Source organism: Rhamphochromis sp. 'chilingali' (genome assembly GCF_963969265.1).
Source record: "Rhamphochromis sp. 'chilingali' genome assembly, chromosome: 15".
Classification (NCBI taxonomy): domain Eukaryota; kingdom Metazoa; phylum Chordata; class Actinopteri; order Cichliformes; family Cichlidae; genus Rhamphochromis; species Rhamphochromis sp. 'chilingali'.
Window position 1 is genome coordinate 25,934,142 of NC_137942.1, and position 21,023 is coordinate 25,955,164.

At 40.5% G+C, this 21,023-nt stretch overlaps 1 protein-coding gene across 1 annotated transcript in view; it reads left to right on the forward strand.

Moving 5' to 3' along the window:
• Window positions 1–21,023, forward strand: part of mei1 (meiotic double-stranded break formation protein 1) — a 65,398-nt gene that overhangs the window by 15,465 nt on the left and 28,910 nt on the right. The window contains exons 7-20 of the mRNA XM_080905174.1: window positions 190–399; window positions 1,824–1,990; window positions 3,606–3,720; window positions 4,402–4,521; window positions 5,704–5,803; window positions 9,803–9,937; window positions 10,383–10,497; window positions 10,998–11,089; window positions 11,394–11,541; window positions 11,948–12,059; window positions 16,111–16,171; window positions 16,840–16,937; window positions 19,510–19,666; window positions 20,728–20,875. Of these exons, the coding sequence (XP_080761300.1) occupies window positions 190–399; window positions 1,824–1,990; window positions 3,606–3,720; window positions 4,402–4,521; window positions 5,704–5,803; window positions 9,803–9,937; window positions 10,383–10,497; window positions 10,998–11,089; window positions 11,394–11,541; window positions 11,948–12,059; window positions 16,111–16,171; window positions 16,840–16,937; window positions 19,510–19,666; window positions 20,728–20,875 (1,778 nt within the window). The remainder of the gene's footprint in view (window positions 1–189; window positions 400–1,823; window positions 1,991–3,605; window positions 3,721–4,401; window positions 4,522–5,703; window positions 5,804–9,802; window positions 9,938–10,382; window positions 10,498–10,997; window positions 11,090–11,393; window positions 11,542–11,947; window positions 12,060–16,110; window positions 16,172–16,839; window positions 16,938–19,509; window positions 19,667–20,727; window positions 20,876–21,023) is intronic.

Below are 21,023 nucleotides of genomic sequence, written 5' to 3' on the forward strand. Positions count from 1 at the left end.
TGTTATTCTAAATGCATTGAGTTTCTGCTCTCTGATTAGATAATGGTGTTAACAAGCAATTAAGCAGGTGTACCTAATAAAGCAGCTGCTTCACAACAACATACAGACACTTAACAACTATACCACATGATTATGCCTGTGTCTTACTTGTGCTCTAAGTACTTACCTGTTTCCATTTCTCTCCACCAGTGCCCCTGTTAGACCGCCTGTGCTCAGCGCTGCTTTTCCCAGACGAAGCACTGAAGGGTGCAGTGGTGTATGTGTGGCTCCAACTGCTTGGAGCTCCTGGGGGCTCAGCAGCCCAGTCCTTGCCTTCTGCTGTTAGGGACAGAGTGTGTAATGTGTTGCTGAAAACATTAGCCAATGCCAGCTCCCCGCAGCTCCTCAGATATTGTGTCGGTGAGAAAAATATTTTGGTTGAATACATTTTATGAGTTTTATTTTTTGGGGGTGATTTTTTAAACAAATCCTTTTATAACATAGTATGTTTTACAAGATGGATAAAGTAATGTCGATGTAATTTGATACAGCATGTTGGGAAAATGACAGTTGATTATCATAAAGTAATCTCAAGGCATTCAGTTTCAGATTTTTAAAAGTATAATTGACTACATCAGTAGCTGCTTAAATGAAAAATTGCATATATTTGCGTTTTTGAAGTGCAAATTAAACTGATACCTAACTAGAGTGAAATTGGTTTTCTACCATCTAAAAGTCTGATCATGTAGATTTTTGTTATTCAGGCCTTAAAAACAAGGATCTTGGTGAGATTAAAAGAGAGGTGGTGAATTTGTAGCAATGTATGAAACAAAATTTCACTCCCTGCTGGCTGAGAGAAGACAGCCGAGGACTTATTTGAATGGCAATGTGGTCATTTGACATCTGCCTTTCGAACTGAAAAAAAAATGTAATTTAAGAAATTTCCCTTACTTTGTACGGCTTAATAATAACAAAAAGGAGTTGTTTTCTTCCCTAAATCCCCCAAATCTCCTTAAGAGCGAAGCTATATGGAGAAAGAGGGAGGATTATGTGGAGATGAAAGAGTCCTGCTATCTGGAGGAGCTTTGACTTATAAGGACAATAAGCTTGCAGTGTGCGCTTTGGTGATAACCAGAACTGAGATCTACATTAGGTACAGACATTTACGAAAAATAAGACAGAGTCATTATCTCCCAGAAATTTAAAGTTGGAATGTATGCCACTGTAATAACTTGGGAGAAAAATGTGTTGCACAGCAGGTTTGAAATAGAGGTTGGTTTGGAATTGCAAAGTAAACATGGCTGAACTGTTGTTATTAGTTTAATACCAGCAAGCTTACCTACGATAGCAGCAACATGATGGAAGAAGCAGGAGGTATTATTAATTTTATTTAGCATTTGGAAATGGCTACAATATATAAGTAAGATTATTGTATTTTAATAATGTTGCACTTTGGGAAGTTGCATTTTTGTATTTTTATGATTACAAATCGGTGCTGAGTCTGAAGAAATCCCTCACCGTGAGACTTTTATTATTATAGAAGGTGTTTAATATTTATAAATGATTATCTAATATAAAACTTCCCTCTGTGATATTTGAAATAGCCCAGTTTATTATCAAATTAATGGTGGCGATTTTCAGTGGTGACACTGACGCTGTAGGTAATATTTGTGCACCTTTTATTCTAAATTTAAAAAGAAACCAGACAAAACATGAATGTATTTATCAGCACATGCATGTGTAGATCTCAGCCATGTTTAGGCCTTTGTATAAACTTTGCATCGTGTTTAAAACTTCTGATCTGTGTCATTAGTATCTGTAACAGCTTGTCTTTCATCTGTTAGGCCTGCTGTCACAGCTTGTGCATCTGGCTGATGCTGTGTCAGTTCTGATGAACAGCCTGAGCTGTCAGGTCATGTGCGATGAGAACGAGGACATCCTCGCCAACAACAGCCAAAACCAAGACCAACAGCCCCCTGACCACTGCCTTCTGCCTCTCATACTGAAAAAGGTCTCTGTCCAAACATCCTGCTCTCATCCCCAAGACCTGCATTCTGGCTCTGACGATAATCATAACAAGAAGTTCTAATCCTGGATTATTGTGCCTTTGAATAGGGATTCAGTGGGGTTTTACCCTGGACAAATATTTGTGGTTCATGTCTGGGAAATCATTGTGTAGTTTACATCTCGTTAGATTTTCTCAGTGATGACTCACATTACAGAACAGCTAATGACGTTGGGAGGTTTTATGGAGGGCTCTGTTCTCTAATGTGTTGCTTCTAAATGAAACTCTTAACTAAATAATCAACGCTGTGACGTCAGACCAGCACTGTTTTGGGATTGGTTGTCGGTGAAACGACTACACCCTCAGCCGTATATAATCTGCACCTAATCCATTTCTGTGTGGAATTTACAAAAGTATAAATCCCCCCTCGGTACACGAGTCAATATGTTGTAGCTCCAGACTTTAACATATTCAAACGAAAACAAGAAGCACTCCGCCAAGGCACTTTACTTTTAGGGGAATAGTATTATATTATTTATTTATTCATTTTTTTCTTTGTTCTTTTTAAATCTACTTTATGAAGTTTTTAGTGCAGTAAGAATCAGATAAAGGTAGCATGACAGATGTTTACTTTGATTACACAAACATTATGTAGGAGTAGGTAATGGATGATAAGTACTGATTTGTAAATAAATGAACATGAATAATTTGAGCTTATTATATAAGATTGTATTACAGTATATTTCTAGCTAACTAGGCAGCTTGTTCTCTTTCTCTTGACAGTATTTAACATATTGTAGGGTCAACTTGAATGAAACGAGGGTCAAAGGTGACATGATATTTAGATACAAACTGTACACCAATATCATTGCTTGATTGGTGCCAATGCAAACAGGCAGCATAATTTTAAGCAGAGTTTTAAAGAGAAAAGAGAATTTCTGAAAGTTTGACCTTAAAGATGAGGTCAGAGGTCAAACAAACGTAATATTTAGAATACCAAAATATACTTCCCTGTATATCGACAATGGCACCAAGAAACATCAATAAATCTGTATAGCATTATTATCTCTTTGAACTTCAGATCAGTCTCTTGGCCTTGAAGGAGAGGTCAAAGGTTAAATGTGACACGATACTTTAAAACTTTAAATGGTGTTTTCTGTATGTTGATAAGGTTTTAAGGCTGTTTGTCAGTTTGCGGCCAATAAATCATTAAGTTTACCTTGAAAACCTGGGTGGATGTAAGCCAAATTTGAATGGATTGTTAACATGACCCCACTCGACACCCCTAGAAACTTTTAATAGAATTCATTCAAAACTTTTTGAGCTTTATAGACTCAGAGAATAAACATGCACACACACACACACACACACACACACACAAATGCTGCCAAGATTAACCTTCTTGGCAGAGGTAACTAACACACTAAACTGCAATGCCACACAGTGCATGGAAGATGGGAGCCAGTTGTTGCTTCAGTCTATCATGAGCCGTTAGAATCGAAGAAACATTTATAGTGTAAACACTGTAGTACTATGGAAGTCTTGCACACTGTTTGATTAACACGCATCTTTATTTAAGTCAAGGATTGGAAAAAAAAAAACCCTAAATTGTGTCTTTCAGTTGCTTCTGAGTGGCGATGAGAACTTGCAGGTGACCAGTGCAAAGTGTATTGCATCTGTTCTGGTTCATTCCCCCAGTCAGTACAGTGCTCCCTTCATCAACGCTGACGTACCTGGTAACACGCACACACAGGCACACAAACACAGTCGCTGCGATGAGTTAATGCCTTCTTTGAATTGTTCTATTAATGATTTCCTCTGTGTTCCCTTTGGATCCTTCTCTTTGTCCAGACTCCTGTTATTATGTTATCTGCCACTTTGTATTTCTTATGCTGTTTGCCTGCGATTATTATTGTCATTACTTTTGATGAGGCTTTGGCTAACATTGTCATAATTTTTGCCGTACTGTTTCACATGGCCCTGTTATATTTTTCCTAGTTACATACCTCCATATGTACTGTTACAACGATCCATCTGTATAATGTCAGCAGCCCCACCCGCCTGCTGCTCAGACCTTTTATTGTTCAAGGGCGAGCCAATCAGAAGAAAGAGGGAAGTAAAACCAACGTGTTTCAGACAGAAGATGTGCTAATGGGCTACAAAAAGACCCGATGAAATAATCTAAATAAATATTATTTTGAACTTTAAATCATGTGAAGCTTCTCTAGTAGGGTCCAAGAATAAAAATATGGAGCTGGGAATTAGCATAACAGGTCCTCTTTAATGTGCAAGAAAACATTGCCCTACTTTCAGAAGAGTGTTGTAGTAATTCTTCCCTGTCCTCTCTTTTTCTTTCAACTTTGTTTAAAAGAACAAAACAAAGTTTTAAAATTGTCTTTTTGTCACTGTTTTTAAAGAGTTTCTGTTTGACCGTCTGGCCTGTAGTAGCAACGAGGTGCTGCTGTGGTCTGCCTACAGCTGCTTGCTGCTACTAACTGAGGAGCCCCTCTTTTTCTCCCAGTGTCACTCTGTTTACGGTGAGAACACAGGCTGTAGGAGCACGACCACTGTATCTCTCTGTGTGAATGCAAAGACAAAATATGTCACTACTGCAGAGGCTCCGGTTGCGAATGGCATAAACAAGGTAAGATGGAAGCGTTTGTTTCTCAAATGTTTTGGCTTCACTTTTGTGCATCTGTCTCGACATCCATCTTTTAAATCTATGGGCGAGAGAGCCGAAACAGCAGATCAGAAACCATTCCTGAGTGAATTACGACGATGCCATCTCTGCTTTTTGTCTTCAGCCCTGGGTTTCGTTGTATATCGGTTAACGTATCTGAAAATAGCTGCTGCTGGATAATTGATGGAAAGACAGGTCCTTGACAGCTTAGATGGAATGACGCTGCACTCTGCAATTTTTCTGACAGCGACTGGAAATTTTAATAAACCCTCCAAAGTGGAAGTTTCTCGACATCTGCATCTGCTCCATCTGCTCCCAGTCGCATTAAAATTGAATTTAGACCAATAGAATTTGCTACTCTATTCTGGGTTATTTCATCTAGACAGCTGGTGCTTTTGTAATATAACAAGAATCAGGCAAAATGGCCAAATATTAGGAAAATGGTTACAGAAGCGAGCAGTAATTGCTGATTGGGGAAAAAATGTCACAATATTGCATTTCTTAGCATTGTTTAGACACATGCATGTGTATGTGTCACTCTGTGTGTGTGTGTTTGTATGCCTTTGATGTGAGCCATTACAATGGATTATGCATGTGAGGCCCCACAGTAATTGCAGCACTTCAGCACCACCCCAGAGAAATAGTTTGAGAAACACTTGCTATGCAGACTTAATTTACCAGTACACAGGATATCTGCTCTAACCACTCCTTGTTGCTGTTAGGTTCTTGCTCTAGGTCAGTATGAACACAGCAGCAGACTCCGTGTAGCAGTAAATTAGAAAGATGTACCGCTGTCTCTGTTTGTTTAACATGCAAGGCTGCGAGTGCTGTTGTGTGTGCATCCTTTGTGATACATTTATGAGCATGTCACTCATTTTAATATGCGAACTTGCTGTAGGCTGTAGTCTCTCAACAACTCTTAAGAACTTTGGCACCGAGCAAGGTTAGAGAGTGTTTTTTTGTTGTTGTTTTTGTGTCTGCTCATTTGAGAGTTCGAGTATTTCTTTGAAGCAGTGAGCATGTTTGTGTTGCAAGCTAGGTATGGAGTCCTTGGTGCGCAGTCTGAAGGAGTCTTTGCAGCTGACCAACCTGGAAGTGCCAAAACAAGGGTTGCTGCTCCTTAGAGAAATACTGGAGAGGTGAGATGGATATTTATTTTCTTCAGTTACTCTATTTATTGACTAGCTCCATAGTGTAGTAGTTAACACATTTGGCTAACAAAACAAAACAAAAAGGTCACCAGGAGGGCAAACAAATCTCTGGGAGGCATGCCTCAAATGGGGCATTGGCATGACAAATCTGTGGCAAATCAAATATGCAGATCCATCTGCTACGACAACCCCTGGCAAATAAGGGAGCAACTGAAGAAGAAGAAATGATAATCACTGGGATCCCAAAGTAAATAGATTAATATTTAAAATGTTATTATACAGTTTACAATATGGCTCCCTCAGAAAATATGCTGGTGATTAGCCAAATGATATTAATATACTATATTGCCAAAAGTATTCACTCATCCATCCAAATCATTGAATTCAGGTGTTCCAATCACTTTCATGTGTATAAAATCAAAATCATGATAGCCCAGTCGTGAAACTTCCTTGTTACTAAGTAATCCACAGTCAGCTGTTAGTGGTATTATAACAAGGGGGAAGCAATTGGGATTGACAGCAGCACAGCTCGGAAGTGATAGGACTTTTTTTTTTTTTTTTGCCTGTCCCGTTTGGCCCTTTTGCTATCAGAATTATTGTCTAAAGGCAAAGAAAGATGCCCAACGGATTTACTTTACCAAATTGACCATCCCAGCCTTGCCGTTATGGTCCATTTGATTCACCTTTTACTGTTTATTTTATTTTCATTTGCTGAATACGGGACAGACTTGACTGGTGGAAAGAAAGAAAGAAAGAAGAAAAAAAACCAAAACCAAAAAAAAACAACAACAACAACAGAATAAGCAGAGAGAAAGAAGAAGAAAAAAAATGCATATATCGATCACCTGGATCACCTGTTGAGAAAGAAAAAAAGAAAACAAGCAGAAGAAAACGAGAGCAATAGAATAAACAACATCACAATGATTTATGGGAATACGACAGTAAATACCAAATACTAAACATTACCGTGCAGCACGCAAGATCGACGGCACACAGTGCGCTTCGAAGTAGTAGCCAAAAAGGGTGTAGTTTGTGTGTGTGATCACCCGTGTGTACACCTGTGAGCATGGACGCGCTTGTTTTTAAAAGGTTCCTTCATGTAATGATTTGCTAGAGGGTGTGGGGGGCCACTGCCCCCGTCCTCCAGGGCATGAAGCAGGTATGGAGGAAATCAAAACTCCAGACATCCAGAGGCCCTCAGAACATAAGAGACCAAGGAAGACCAACAGAGGGGCAGCCGCGCCACTGTCCCAGAAAGAGCTGAGGAGAGTCCCCGATGAGGGGTCACTCAGCAGCCGCGGAGCAGAAGCCAGGGGGGGGTTGCAGTGACGCGCCCGTGAGCTCCGCCAGCAGCCAGCTGTGCCTGAGTGACCGAGCCCCAGGCCGAGAGACCGGGGGCACTCCGCCCCTGAAGCGGCCCGAGCGAGCCCCAGGCTCCAGGCCCCGATAAGTGGCCGCCAAGGAGTGAGCCGGTGTGTACCCGGACGCCCATCCCCGGACACAAAGAACCACCAACGCACTGATGATAGTGATAGGACATTTAAAATCACAGAGTGGGGTCAGGTCATTTGCAGGAGACCTCCTAACTTGCCTTGGCCTTCAGATTAGCTCAAGAACAGCGCAGAGAGAGCTTCATAGAACGGCTTTCCATGGCTGAGCAGCGCAATGCTTAAGGTCAGATGCAGTGGTATAAAGCACGCACTGGACTCTAGAGCACTGGAGATGTGTTCTAAGGAGTGATGAAGTGCACTTCTCCATTTGGTAATCCGATGGACAAGACCAGGTTTGTTAGGAGAACGGTACTTATATGACTGCATTGTGCCAAGTGTAAAGTTTGGTGGAGGGGGAATTATGGTGTGGGGTTGTTTTTCAGGAGTTTGGCTCGGTGCCTTAGTACCATTAAAAGGAACTCTTAATGCTTCAACATACCAGGACATTTTGGACAGCCTCATACTCCCAACTTTGTGGGAGCAGTTTGGGGATGGCCCCTTCCTGTTCCAACATGACTGTGCACCAGTGTAAAAAGCAAGGTCTGCAAAGACATGAGCGTGTTTAGTGTGGAAGTACTTGACTGTCATGCACAGAGTTTTGATCTCAACCTGATGTAACACCTTTGTGATTAAGTAGAGCTGAGCCAGGGCTTCTCGTCCAACATCATTGTTTAATCTCACAAATGCAATTCTGAAAGAATAATCAAAAATTTCCATAAATGTTGAAAAGACTTCCTAGAAGAGTTGAAGCTGTTATAGCTGCAAATGATAGGACTGCATCACATGTTTGTGAAGGAAGACGAGCAAATACTTTTGGCAATATAGTGTTCAAATGTTTGTTAAACCACTGATTCAATACCCAATACTTATATACGTTTGTAAAATGTTCCTTGTGGCTAGATATGCGTGTATTTTGTAACGTTTTTAAAAGTTATTCCATTATTATTAAACCATCAGCACATCTGTCTGTTTGCGGTAAGTTGTGGTTGTAAAGTTTACATAGTGTATGTCATTTCACCAAAACCCCACAGCCAATTATGCTGAAGATTTTACTCCACCACACATTTGCTCGTTTACTGAACATCGCGCGCAGCTCCATCTGCTCCGACAAGGAGACGCTACCTCCTGTAAAACATGTTAAATACGGTGGACTGGAAACTTTAATTAGATGTGAATTAACTGTCTGCTGTCTCGGAGATGAAAATATATCTCAAGCCAGTAAAAACAGGAGTCTTGTTTCTGCAAGGTTGACATAATTTTAATGGAACGTTTCCCCTGTCACATGGCAGAGATACAGAGGATAAGAGATTTTATAATCTTAGGGGGAAATTTGTCCTTTACGCTGAGTAGAAGTGTAAAAAGTAGCAGGGCCGGTGCTCTTAAAGTGCTGAACAAGCTAAAGTGTGTGTGTGCACCTGTGTGTCTGTGTGTGTTGTCTGGGTGTATACTTGTATATCTGTCTTTATGAAAAACAGTTTGAGTTTGAGACCCAACATTTTAGGAGGTTGAGGAGGTTTTTTTTAGACTAGGTTTAGGTTAATGTTACGTGTAAGGCTTTGAGTAAAGCATTGAATTGTAATGGTAAAGCTATAAAAGCTATATTTTTATATAGAATCACCCGACATGACTCAGTTATTATTAAGGTCGGGGTTTGGGTTGGATCATCCACAGCGAATAAAAATCAATACAGTGCTCTAACAAGAACCATTATCACACATGCTCTGCAGGCTTGAACTTTTCAAGACAGCAACTAGCTGAGGTACAAGTCTGCTTTCAACCCTCTAGCCCCCCAATACAAAGTTAGTTTGATTACAGATTGTGCCATTGTGCACATAATGTAACTAATAGCACAGTTAGGAAGTTTAATTAGATTTGAATATAGTGCCTGCTGTCTCGGTGCATTCACTGCTAAGTGTAAGTGAGTGTGCTGCCTCCTGCACGCAGCTACCTCGCTTAAATGACGCAGGGGTGGCACGACAATTTGTGTGTTTGTGTACACTTCAGTGTGCATGCATGTGTTATTTAGGATGTTCTGTGTAACTAATGTTGCGGCAACAGTGAGCCAGTGCACAGCTGTGATGCTGCAGCTTGGAGATGTACTCTGGTGATCTTTCTAAGGCCGATAGGTCAGCACTATTTGTTCATTGTGTGTGCCTGCCCTTAAAGAGAGTTTGTGTGTGTGTGAGTGAGGGAGGCAGGGACTCAGCAAACAGTCACTGCTGCTATTGGCACAGCAGGACAAAGAATTATAGATAAGGTCAGGCAAAAAGAAAAAGTAGACGGTCAGCTTTTTCATGGTTTCTTATTGACTCTCATGTCAAAAATTTCCTATCAGTGAAAAATTCCTGATTTCTTTTAGCACAGTTCTCTGCAGCTTTCAGATCCACTGTGATGTGTCATTTTTAAATGTCTTCCTTTTTCATTCTTTGCTTCAACAAGCAAAACCCTATTAGGTTTCCTGGTAATGCTTTACATGTCTGTTTGTGTGCATGTGCAGACAACCTGCAAGTGTGCGTCTGTTCCCCAGTGGCGCAGGGTTTGTGGCAGTTTCAGAGGTCCTGGTTGGTGGAGTCTCCTCTTCCTGCCTGCTGGTAGCCACACAGGCAGCCAGCGTTACTTCTGCTTTGTTCAGGTATACACAAACATGTATGCTGCAAATATGTAAAAGAGTTACTTCTTGCCAAAGGGCGGTTGTGCAACTATATCCTGAGGAAACAGGCAACCTTTTAGAGTCTTTTAAAGCAAATTCTCTGTATAATTTTTTCTGACCTATTAGTGATAAAGTGACAAAACAGACAGATACATTGCCTAAGACCTTTATGCACACAGTAAACACATTAGTAGCAGACATGTACAACAACACAGCATGACACAAAAAAGTAAAAACATACTTACACACTTAATTGATCGTTTGAGCTGTTTTAACTTCTGTGTAGGTCACACATGGGTGTACATACAGAACTACTTGATATCCACACCAATGCCCTTCTGCAACGCTTGCTTGTTCTTCCCTGCACCATCCACCTACTCCACCCCCGATAATATCAAGTGTTTACTTTTGTGTTTGAATTCTTCAGACTCGACCACCAGTCCAGACCAGTCCAGTACGAGGCAATAATCAAGTTGATAGAGGCCATCACCAACAGATTTGTCAACCTAACGCTGCCCTCCCCCGCTCATCTGCGAAGCTCTGTGAGATTTTGTTTTATCTGCAAATGGAAAAATACGAGATCTGTCTCGTCTGTCAATCTGTGCCAGGTTTTACAGTGAGTGGTCACCACCACCCCACCACCCACTGTGGTTATCAGTGCTTTCAAAAGTTACACTGACACAGAGCTCTCTTTGATGCCGTTTTTTTTGTCTGTCACCGCTGTTTTTTAAAGAGTCCTGATTCCTGGCTAAAAATGAACAGTGTTGCAACAATGGTATTTAATGTGACTATCAACAAGTTTGCATGCACTTATATTCAAGCTGAAACATTAAAGTAACAACCAGAGATATACACGTGAGTGGGTGATTCTTGTATAACAGAGGGGTCTCTTTCAGTCTGTTTTTATGAAGAGGTTCCATTATTTTAGATAGTACTTGTAAAGGATGATGGTTTTCTGTTTGATGTGATTTCCTGACTTTTGCATCATTTCTTCTCTCTTTTCTGCACTCCCTTTTTAACATCTCGCTCTGTTAATTTTCAGGGGAGAATGAAGAGGTCAGATCCCAGCAGCCAGGCTTTGAGGTCTGAAAGATTTCTGCTCCAGGCCCTGGTCTGTTTTCAGTCTGCCTGCAGGTCAGAACGTTGTTAAGTCAGTGGCATCACTGAATAAACGCATTTACAAAGTTTTATGAGTTTCTTACAGTATGTCTGTCAGATTTTCTCATATGGATGAAAAAATGTGAAAATGAAGAAGATGAAAATAGGACTGAATCAATAACTATCGTAGAAGTAACTGAATTACATCTTTTCTGTTAAACTGCAGATGGAAGAGCTTAATGAAATCCTTGGTATGAGTGTTTACAGATATATTTTTTGCATCTATCTCTGTGTATTTTTTTATAGGCGGGTTATTGTGTGTGTTTGATATCTGTTCAAGGCTGGCTGAGGAGTGTGCATCAGACCCTGTTTTGAAGGAGAACACATTTACAGCTCCATACAAGCACAGCGGTGCTCAGGACTCTCTAGAGTCTCTATGTCAATGCCTGCTCCGCTGCTGTGACGCTGTCTGGATACCCACTGTTATAGTGAGAGCTGAAAACCATCACACACACACGTACACCCAGATTTACATTAATCATCTTCTCATCTTAACCCTGTGTCTCTCTTTCATAGTCGTAACCAAACACTTGAGGAAATGATCAATTGCCGGCTGCTGTTTTCTGAGAAATAGGTCATGCTGATTATAATGCACCGTCTGGCGGCTCCTCTAAATGACTATATTAATAAGCACAGCCACACAGCCTCTGTCTACATTAGCTTTGCGTACACATGGACATGCGTGCCTATTGATCAGTGCCTCTGCTGTAGTGTTGGTAATTGTTTTTATGTTATATTTCGTTGGGTCTCTTCAGGCTAAAAAAATCAATCACACGGGAAAAAATTGTTTACAGTTTGTGGTTTGTTTTTGTCTGTAAATTCCTATGTGTGTAGAGGATGTGTGAGCGTGCACCCAGTGCCCCCATACTGCAGAACTTCTACTCTATCCTATCTTCCCAGTTCACCCTGCTTCCATCTCTCATGCCTGCCTTTGCAAATAAGCTCGGTGAGTTCTGAATAAACTCAAAACAGCAGTAGGTGTTTCATGATAAGAAATGATATGATAGAATGATGTACGGTATCATTCTTTTTTTGTCTGTGGTAAATCTTAGTCTTGAATAAGAATGTTTTCACAGGAGTCTATGCAGTACTTTGAAATACTAAGTGCACTCATAGCTGCTTCCATTTGAATTATAAGCAGCAACCAGCTGATGCTAATCAACTGAGCTTTATTAACTGATCAACAGCAAGTCCAAGTATCTATATAAAAGCAGAGCTTTTGCCAGTTTGCTGGTCTGGAACATTCAAGTATGAATGGCACAATCTTTCCGGCAGTGGATATCTGAGCAATTTCGCCCGAGGTCAAACTGTGCAACGCTCAAGAGCTTGCAAATGAAACCAAGAGCCACATCCCAGGCTCTACAAAAAAACCAAAATAACATCAGCACGAACACCTCACACTTAATGTGAAGCACGGTGGTGGAGGGGTGATGATTTGGGTTTGTTTTGCAGCCACAGGACCTCAGCACATTGCAGACACTGAGTCAAAAATGAACTCTTGTGTATATCAAAGTAGTCTAGTGTCAAATGTGTCAGTTTGTCTGAAACAACAGATGACTGCATGTTGTCTAGGCTGCAAGGTTGTGTGTTGCAGCATCTATAAGAATTATTCCTAAACTGTTGTTCTTGTAATGGTTTATTGTATAGATAACAAATGGTATATAGGACAGATTATTCACAAATTATAAAGATGTTAGCAGAGAAATGTAAGTTACTTTGGTATATTTAAAAAATACATTGTTATTGACACGGACACAATAAAATATTTTACTATGTATGCTACTGTAAGATCACCAAAAGACTTGTTCTAAATTATAAAGCTACTTTCCTGGATTATAAAGATTATAAAGAATGCTCCTTTAATGAAAATTTCCTAGTATAGCCAATAATATAATTTATATTAGATTTGTGGTTTTTTTTAATGTTCACAGAAAAGGGTGAATCACTTTCACTTCAGGTTTCCTGCACATTTAGATTTTAGCTTTATTATACCGGTAATACGATAATCAGTTGATTTATGAACACTTCGATCCTGGCCAAAGTGAATTTACAGACGTTAACAGATAATGTAAACAAAACATTTTGACAATAAAACAAACGATTTTTGATTGACACACAAGTGAACAGGAACTGCAATAGTTTACCACAAAGTTCAGTGGAGCAGTTCATGTGAATGTCTTCACCTTGCTGTGTATATAAAAGCTTCCACATCTGAAAAGGGAGACCAGTGCGAATATTGGATATGCCTGCATTCTTTCTAATCACCAGCAGGAGGTGACTGCTCTAGTTGGAAAGTGTTTTTAATACATAGTGGTGTTCATTTTGTGCGGATAATGGTCAGCATTAGAGTCAAAAAGTACGACGAAGAAGATTTAGCCTTTGCTTACCACATCATTTCCAAAAAATCACCGTCAGCTTGATGCTTCAAAAATGGCTGGCGTTACAGAGGCTACTGCCATCTTTTACATACAGTTTATGGCTTTACAGTGCAATGGGAAAGCACACTTAATTTTCACACCATGGCAGCACTAACTACACCACAATGTAAATACCACATTTGTTTGTCTGGAGGCTGATAGAACTCATTTACAGTGTAGTGAGATTCATGATATCAGTAGCTGAAAGGGCTTGTAGAGCCCTCACAGCTCATGTTTCTAAATTATCCGCTCCTTTGAGTCTTGTTATCGTTGGCTCTGCAGATATCACGGGTGGTATTGCTAGAAACATACAGCCAGCCCACATCACCACGAGTCTCGAGGTCTCCGTGTGTCTGATCTTCACAGGAATACAAAATACAAACTAAATATATTTCCAAACAAGCCTGTTCGTTTAATCCAACTTGGCCAATTAAACGCTTTGCTTAAATGTTGTTTAAAGTCTTAAATTGTTTTACTAAATGAAATAAACAGAAGCAGTTTCATCACAAAGCTTTATTCCCAGCTAATCATATAAAAAGAAATTAAGCTCATTTTATTTCATCACCACCAACATATTGTGTTCACCGCCGAGCCACTGAACCTTTGATATGGTTAGATAACGTTTACAAAATGAAAATCGGGCTTTTGCACTGTTTGATGCCAGAAACAGTAATATCAACATTTTATTCTACATTTATCAAAAGTGAGGCTAAATGCCTTAATTAAATTTGATATCGCTGTAGTGGGAAAACTATGCAGGCTCTTAAAAATTGGCTGTCAGCACGATGAGACTCAGTAATTGACAGAGAACTTGTTGCCTCTGGCGTCCAGACAAGCCGATGTGGTGACATTATAAACAAACCTAAGCTCGGTATTTGTCCTGGAAGCACTTATCAAAGCAGAGCAGTTTCCTGCAGATGTGGCATAGGTCCACATGGACAAAGAAGAAAGCAATTTAGTTCCCTTATGGGATTAAAACATCTCTCTAATAAGTCTGAGGTGCTTTCTCTCACTGAAGCACTGCAACGGTCAAGATATTAAATACAGCTTTACAGTATAGCCTTTTTTTCCTTTACTGAAGGCAAATTTGTCATAAGTCTTCAGTGATTCATTAAATTAAATTTAAAAGTTATTTTGTGTTGCTTGGAAACTAATTTAAGATAAAAAAAAATGCAAAGGTTTGGGCATCATGAACTGATGGCACCTGTGTTTTACCAGCACTTTTTCATCCCGGTGTTTCATAAAATGCATTTTTTTAGAGCCAGCTTGTGTCTAAACATGAGGTCTCCGTGGCTCGCTAGTGTGAGACCTGCAAGCTGAATGTGTTTTTCACTTTGTTTTGCTTTTTTAACTCACTGATTCCCTTCATTTTTACTCACTGTCACTAGTTACATTTAGGCACTGAAAACTACTGAGGCAGGGCTGAGAGAAAATTGTGTGCGAGTGGGGAAAAAATGTCGCTTTAAAACAGTAATCCTGCATGTTGGAAAATGACAAGTTATAACCTGTCAGTCACACATTACACCTAAAAGAAACCTTTTTTTGTCAGGACTCCCTGCAGTCCTGTGAAAAACCACCCTGTGATTCAGAAGCTTGTAGAACCACATTTTGCAGCAATATCTTGAAGAAATGTTTTTCTGTGACGTTAGCAGTGTCTCGCATCAGTGTGGTTCACTCTTCTTTAGACCATTGCTTCAGTTCATGCAGGTTTGTGGGCATTTGTTTATGCGCAGCTCCCTTCCAACCGCAGGATTTCACTCTGATTGAGGTCTGGATTTGACATTCTGCTGCAGACTCTGCTGTGCGTGGGATCATTGTCCTGTTGTGTGACTCACTTTTGGCCAAACTTTAGATGTCAGCCCGACAGACAGAGAACTTCAGATTTTGAATCTAGACTAATTTGGTATACAGAGAAGCTGATGGTCGACTCAATGGTCCCATGATTACAAACAAACCCAAATGATCACCCTTAAACTGTGCTTGATAGTGTTGGTATGAGGTGTTGTCATTGTAGCTGAAGTCTTGTTCTTTGTTCAGATCAACGTTTGCAAAACCTTTCCAAACAAGTCATACTTGTTCAGTCTTTTTCTAATTGTTCTGTAATAAACTGTAACATTTAAGATGGTAACAGAGGCCTGTAGAATCTGAGATGTATTACCAACAACAACTGGTAAGTCTCACCTAGTTGATCCTAATCAGCTATACTACTACTCTGATAGGGTGGACATGGCAGTAAGGTGACATGACTTTAAATGTGACACATGAGATGAGATGAAGAAAATTTTGACAGCCTAGAAATAAAAAAGAGCTTCTATTACTCTTGCTCTTCCTCTTTCTCGTCATTTAAATTCATTGCTAAACTCGTCATTACCACACTGAGCTTTGGGTCGGTGTTTTCCTTAGAATTAGGCTGAATGGTTTTTTTTGTGTGTGTTTACACTAACTGTCACATAGTGGCTTTGATGTACCTCAGTGTTTGCATTATATAAATGGTGTTTTTGCTATCATCCTCATCTTCTTCCTCATTTCTCACTGTGTAGTAGTTTATTTATTCTGCTCTTCACCTCTTCTTCCCTCCAGCGTCCTCTGGTTTCTACAGACTGGCTGTGGAACACAAAGGCCTCCTCTGTGCAGGAAACAGGTACATTGTAAGAGGATAACCTGAGGACACACACACACAGAGACACACACGACAATTAAAACTGCAGCGGCGCACGCGTGTTTCTCTACACTGTGTGTATCCAGCCGCGGTGGCTCTGTGAGCCGAGCTGCTATTATCATTCTCTGTCGAAGCACATTTAGCAATGAGGCAGATAACACCGACCGAGGCATCTGTCATTTTTGAGTCACTCTACTTTTTTTCCAATAAGCCAGTCTTCTCAGCAGTGTGTCTGTCTCTAAGCGATGGATCTACTACTTCAAAGTCCACAGTGTGCTTTTGCATTGTGTGTGCTTTGTTTTTCACATGTAAGAATATGCGCTTTTGTGGGTCTTCGTGTTAGAGTGTGCCTTTTTTTGTGTTCGTATACTAGTGTGGTCATATATGTGGTTTACTTGATAGGCTTAAGCCCACCCCCCGTGCTCTGAGCTGTAATGAAACTAAACACTGTGCATTTGATCTTTGAGAGAAGTTTGTCAAAGCACATCCTGTCCTCGGTTTTACAGTTAGCTCTTAGCTGTATTGACCGCGCATTGAGCGGTAATTGTTCACTGTTTGTCTCTGGTGCCCTCATTCTCTCTTTTTTTTAAATCTTTTTTTCCTTCGGTGTGTTTGTTTGTGTGTGTTCAAGCGCCTTTTCCCTCTTTCAGGAACCCAAATCTGAATGCATCTTGCTGTGGTTTTCTACAAAAACTCAGTATGTGTCTTCTCTCCCAGTCAGACCTTCCTTCTGGCTCCCACCAGCACGGTATGCAAATACATGCACGTTTGCACCACACACGGAGACATGCAGTCAGGGTAAAAACCCTGTTTTTGCTCTCAGCAGTGATGTCATGCTGCCAGTTTTCTGAGAAATATTGAACTGTCATTGCAGTTTATCCGAATAGGCTAGGTCAGTGTGTCACCAAAGCACGTCTTAGCTGTAGCTGAGGTTTTCAACTGTTTTTTCCCCATTCACAGCTTAATCAAATATTTACCGCCTGTCTGTATTAACGTGATACATGTAGGTATAGTTCATACTCGGCAAACTAAATCAAACTGACTTCATATTACATTCAGCAGGTGCTTCTTCATCAAATCCTTCATTATACATTTTTTTTACCCAGAACCGCTGCCATGAACTGACAAAATGATGCTGGATTTTAAAAGTAAATAAGGTTCTTTTGCAGTTTTGCTTTAGTTTTTCTTTGTCACATGCCTGCTTCCTCGCCCACTCAGGCTCACGCTCTCTCTCTTTCGTCTTTATGTTGACTTTAAACATCAAAAACTCGAGCGAGAGTCTCATTTCCATCTGACTCACCTGTTCTTTTGAGTTAAGTTAACTCTGTTCTTAAGGAGGGTCTGACAGTCAACAGGCAAGCTTAAGAAAAAAACAAAGAAAGTGTTTGCACGTTGACTAACAAGAGCTCCGGTTTCTGTTAAGGATGAAAGGAAGGGAACCAGGTGTGCGGACTATAAACACGGTGATTGTGTTAACTGGCTTTGAATTGTATTTCCTATGTGAGAGAGCTCAGGCCAAGGCTTTTAAATGTCAGCGCGCTTTATGACACATAGGTCCGCACAGGTAACATTTCCAGTTCCAAGTGCTGGTTGCTTTTAATTCCATTACACGGAAGCAAATGCACAAACTCCATACACTTCCTTATTTCACATCACTGCAGCATCCACTAAAATAAAGAGCAAAGGAAAGCAGCTCATTGGTAACTGCAGCTGTCCCCCGCAGATGTGTCTGTGTGACACTGACACCAGAGTGGAGTAAAATATTTCTTTGAGGTAATGAGATGTAAGAGTTGTACGAGTAAGTAAGCGCGTGTGTGTGTGTCTGTGTGTGTGTGTGTGTGTGTGTGTGTGATGGTGAATAATGAGTTTGGCAGAGCGAGAGTCCTGTTTGTTTCTTTTCCTGCCTGTCACCATCTTCCTCCCTTTTATCATCCTTATCAGGTTCCATTTCATTTTCAGCCTCTTGCTTTCCCTCATTTTTCTTCCCTCTCATCTTGAAATTTTCCTATCACATTTTACAGTGTATGTTTTTCTTGTTCAAAAACTCCTGTTTTTCAGGTTTTTAGCAGATTTTTTTCCCTGTCTGTCATGTCCTGCTTTGTGTACAGTCTCATTAGTGCTTTTAAGATTTTATATTACTGATTACTCCTGTGATACATCACAGCGTGTCATCGGGATTGTGCTTTTAAGATATCTGCTAATCTCATGTGAATGTTTAAGAAAAGGCTCTTGTCCTCTCGTCTCGGATTACTTTTCTGTTCTTTAGGACCTGAACAGGAGGCAGTGTGTCACTGCTGCCTGCTGTGTGGGTCTATTTCTTTTTTCTTTCCCATCTGTTGTCCCCTTTCTCATCTTCTTCATCTGTCTACCCTTTGCTGTATTTCTCTCTGTCCCAGTCCTCCCTCTTAAACTCAGTACAACCCCCTATTCTTCTTCACTCCTCACTCTTTGACTCTTTCCCTGGAGGTGATGGCTGCATTGGTAACTGGAGCCCTTCTTACTTTCCTCTGTTTTGTAAACAGTATATTTTCTTACTTACAGTTACCCTCCAGACCATAGAGCTCACTGTTGCCACCCTCTCTCTCTCTCTCTCTCTGCTTTTCCTGTGCTTTTTGTTTTTTTTTCCTCATTTCATTCTTTATTTTCTTTGTTGCACTTCCCGCAGATGCTGTTGGAGCTTTACTGTATATCCACTGTGTAGTCATGGATCAGGGTCTGTGCCTTGCCTGTGCCGTTCTTCTCCTTTCTCTAACACTGCTTTCCTGCTTGAGCCCTTCTGTCTTTCATCTTCATCTGACTCCTTTTTTCATGTTTTACGTTTTCATGTTCCCTCTTATGCTCCCTTTCATTTCACACCCATCATTCTATCGGCTTTTTAATCCATCCTAATTTTTCTACATTATGCAACAGAATGTGTTTTTTCAGATAATATTATAAGACATTAATTAAAGCTTTTCCATGTTTGCTTAATGATGAATTTTGGCGTTGTAGTTGGATTTGTTTGGATATCAGTCAAGCCTCACTCGTTTTTGCCTGTAAAAGAGTGTTTTTTCATAAACATCAGCTTTGGCATGCCTTCAGTTGTTTAAAAATAATAATAAAAAAATTAGTGAGTAATACCTGTTTGGAAAATTGGCCTCAGGGCCTCTTCTGCTGTGTTCTGTTTTATTTTCACCACCTCTCACCTTCATTCATTTCCTCTCATTCTCTCCACCTTCTCTTGTTGCTTTCTCGCTCTCTATCGCAAACCTTCTCCTCTTCCCATTTCTAGCATTGATTGCATTTCTCCTTTCTGTTTCATCACCTTGCTTGTCCCTCAGATCTGAAGGAGGTTGAAAATCTACTGCTGCACAACCTTCCCTCTTTGTGTTATCGCCTGTCAGAGTGGCCCTCTGTGCTGTGTGAATATCAAGGACCACAGGCTCCGAAATACTGCCTGGTGATAATGCTGTACCTCGCCCTGCAGCAAGGAGACAGGTAATAACGCACACAAGCAGCAGGGATATATTTAGATATATACAAGCACTCTTGGGATAAATTATTATGTACTTCAGTGTTGAACATCACAAACAGTTTGTTCAATTTAAGTGCCCAGCAACCTTGTGATATAAGCTGTTATTTTATTTATTTATTTTGTGGAAATAAAAATAACCGATGCATATTTTAGCATCAGCATCATTTTTCTTATGTATCTAAGCACTTGTGAAGAGTAAACATTTGTCTCTATCGTATATTGACATGGACCTTATTGAATATTACATTTCTCCGACTATTTGGAAAGAATTGTACATTTTTGCAATTAAAGTAGTTTTGGAAAATTTTGGTTCATGTGGATATGACCAAACATCTCGCACTCTCAAAGCCTTGTTTAGCTATGCTGTAGTCCATACTTTGAGAGCAGAAAAGGCAACATTTGAGCTATATTACTGTGTTTACATAACCAAAATCTCAAGATGATGAATGCAGTCATGCTATATCGAATATATCAGACTTGTATGAATATAAATTCGTCTGGTTTCACACGTCATTGCAGCTCTCTCCTTGTTCTTCTGCCGTGGCCCGTCGAGGGTGGTCTCAAATGCATTTTTTATAACCTGAGAAAAACAGCGTGTCGGCTTCTTGGAAAGTTTAATTTTTCTTTCTGCGAATCCTCGGCTATGCATTAACCTCCTGGGAAGGTGATGAAAGCCTCTCCCTGCCACTGCGCGGTCTCATCAAGATTATGAGAGATGTGGCCAGAGATTTACATAGCGTGGGAGGGCTGAGGGTGCGTGTTGTTTGTATACTCAGGGATAGGATCTCTGAATGTGTGTGTTGATCTTTCGCATATGTTTTAGTGCGTTTGTGTTGAGAGATATCGAGTTTCTTTCGTCAGCGTGTCCCTGGGGGCACTTTGTCTTTATGTGAACTTTGAATACTGCAATTAATGCCGTTAATATGTGTGTGTGTGTGTGTGTGTGTGTGTGTGTGTGTGTGTGTGTGTGTGTGTGTGTGTGTGTGTGTGTGTGTGTGTGTGTGTGTGTGTGTGTGTAATCCAGGCTCCTCCCTGACCAGATAGTCTTCTCCAATGTTGTGTGGCTGTTGCGCTCTGTGCAGGAGCAGGGCTGTGTCCCGCCTCACTCTGTGCTCCGCTCTGCCCTCTACCTGCTGGCACTCACACAGGACAAGAGCCCCTCACTCGATGGGGTAACTCTGAGCCAAAATCAAAACACACACAGTAACTTTGAAAACTTTCAAAGCAGTCACTACTTACGGTACAGCGTCACCGTGGAAGTAAAGTTTAAACTTTACCTAGATTTCAGGCTTCTCTGCTATTATGGTGCCTTAAGGCTCC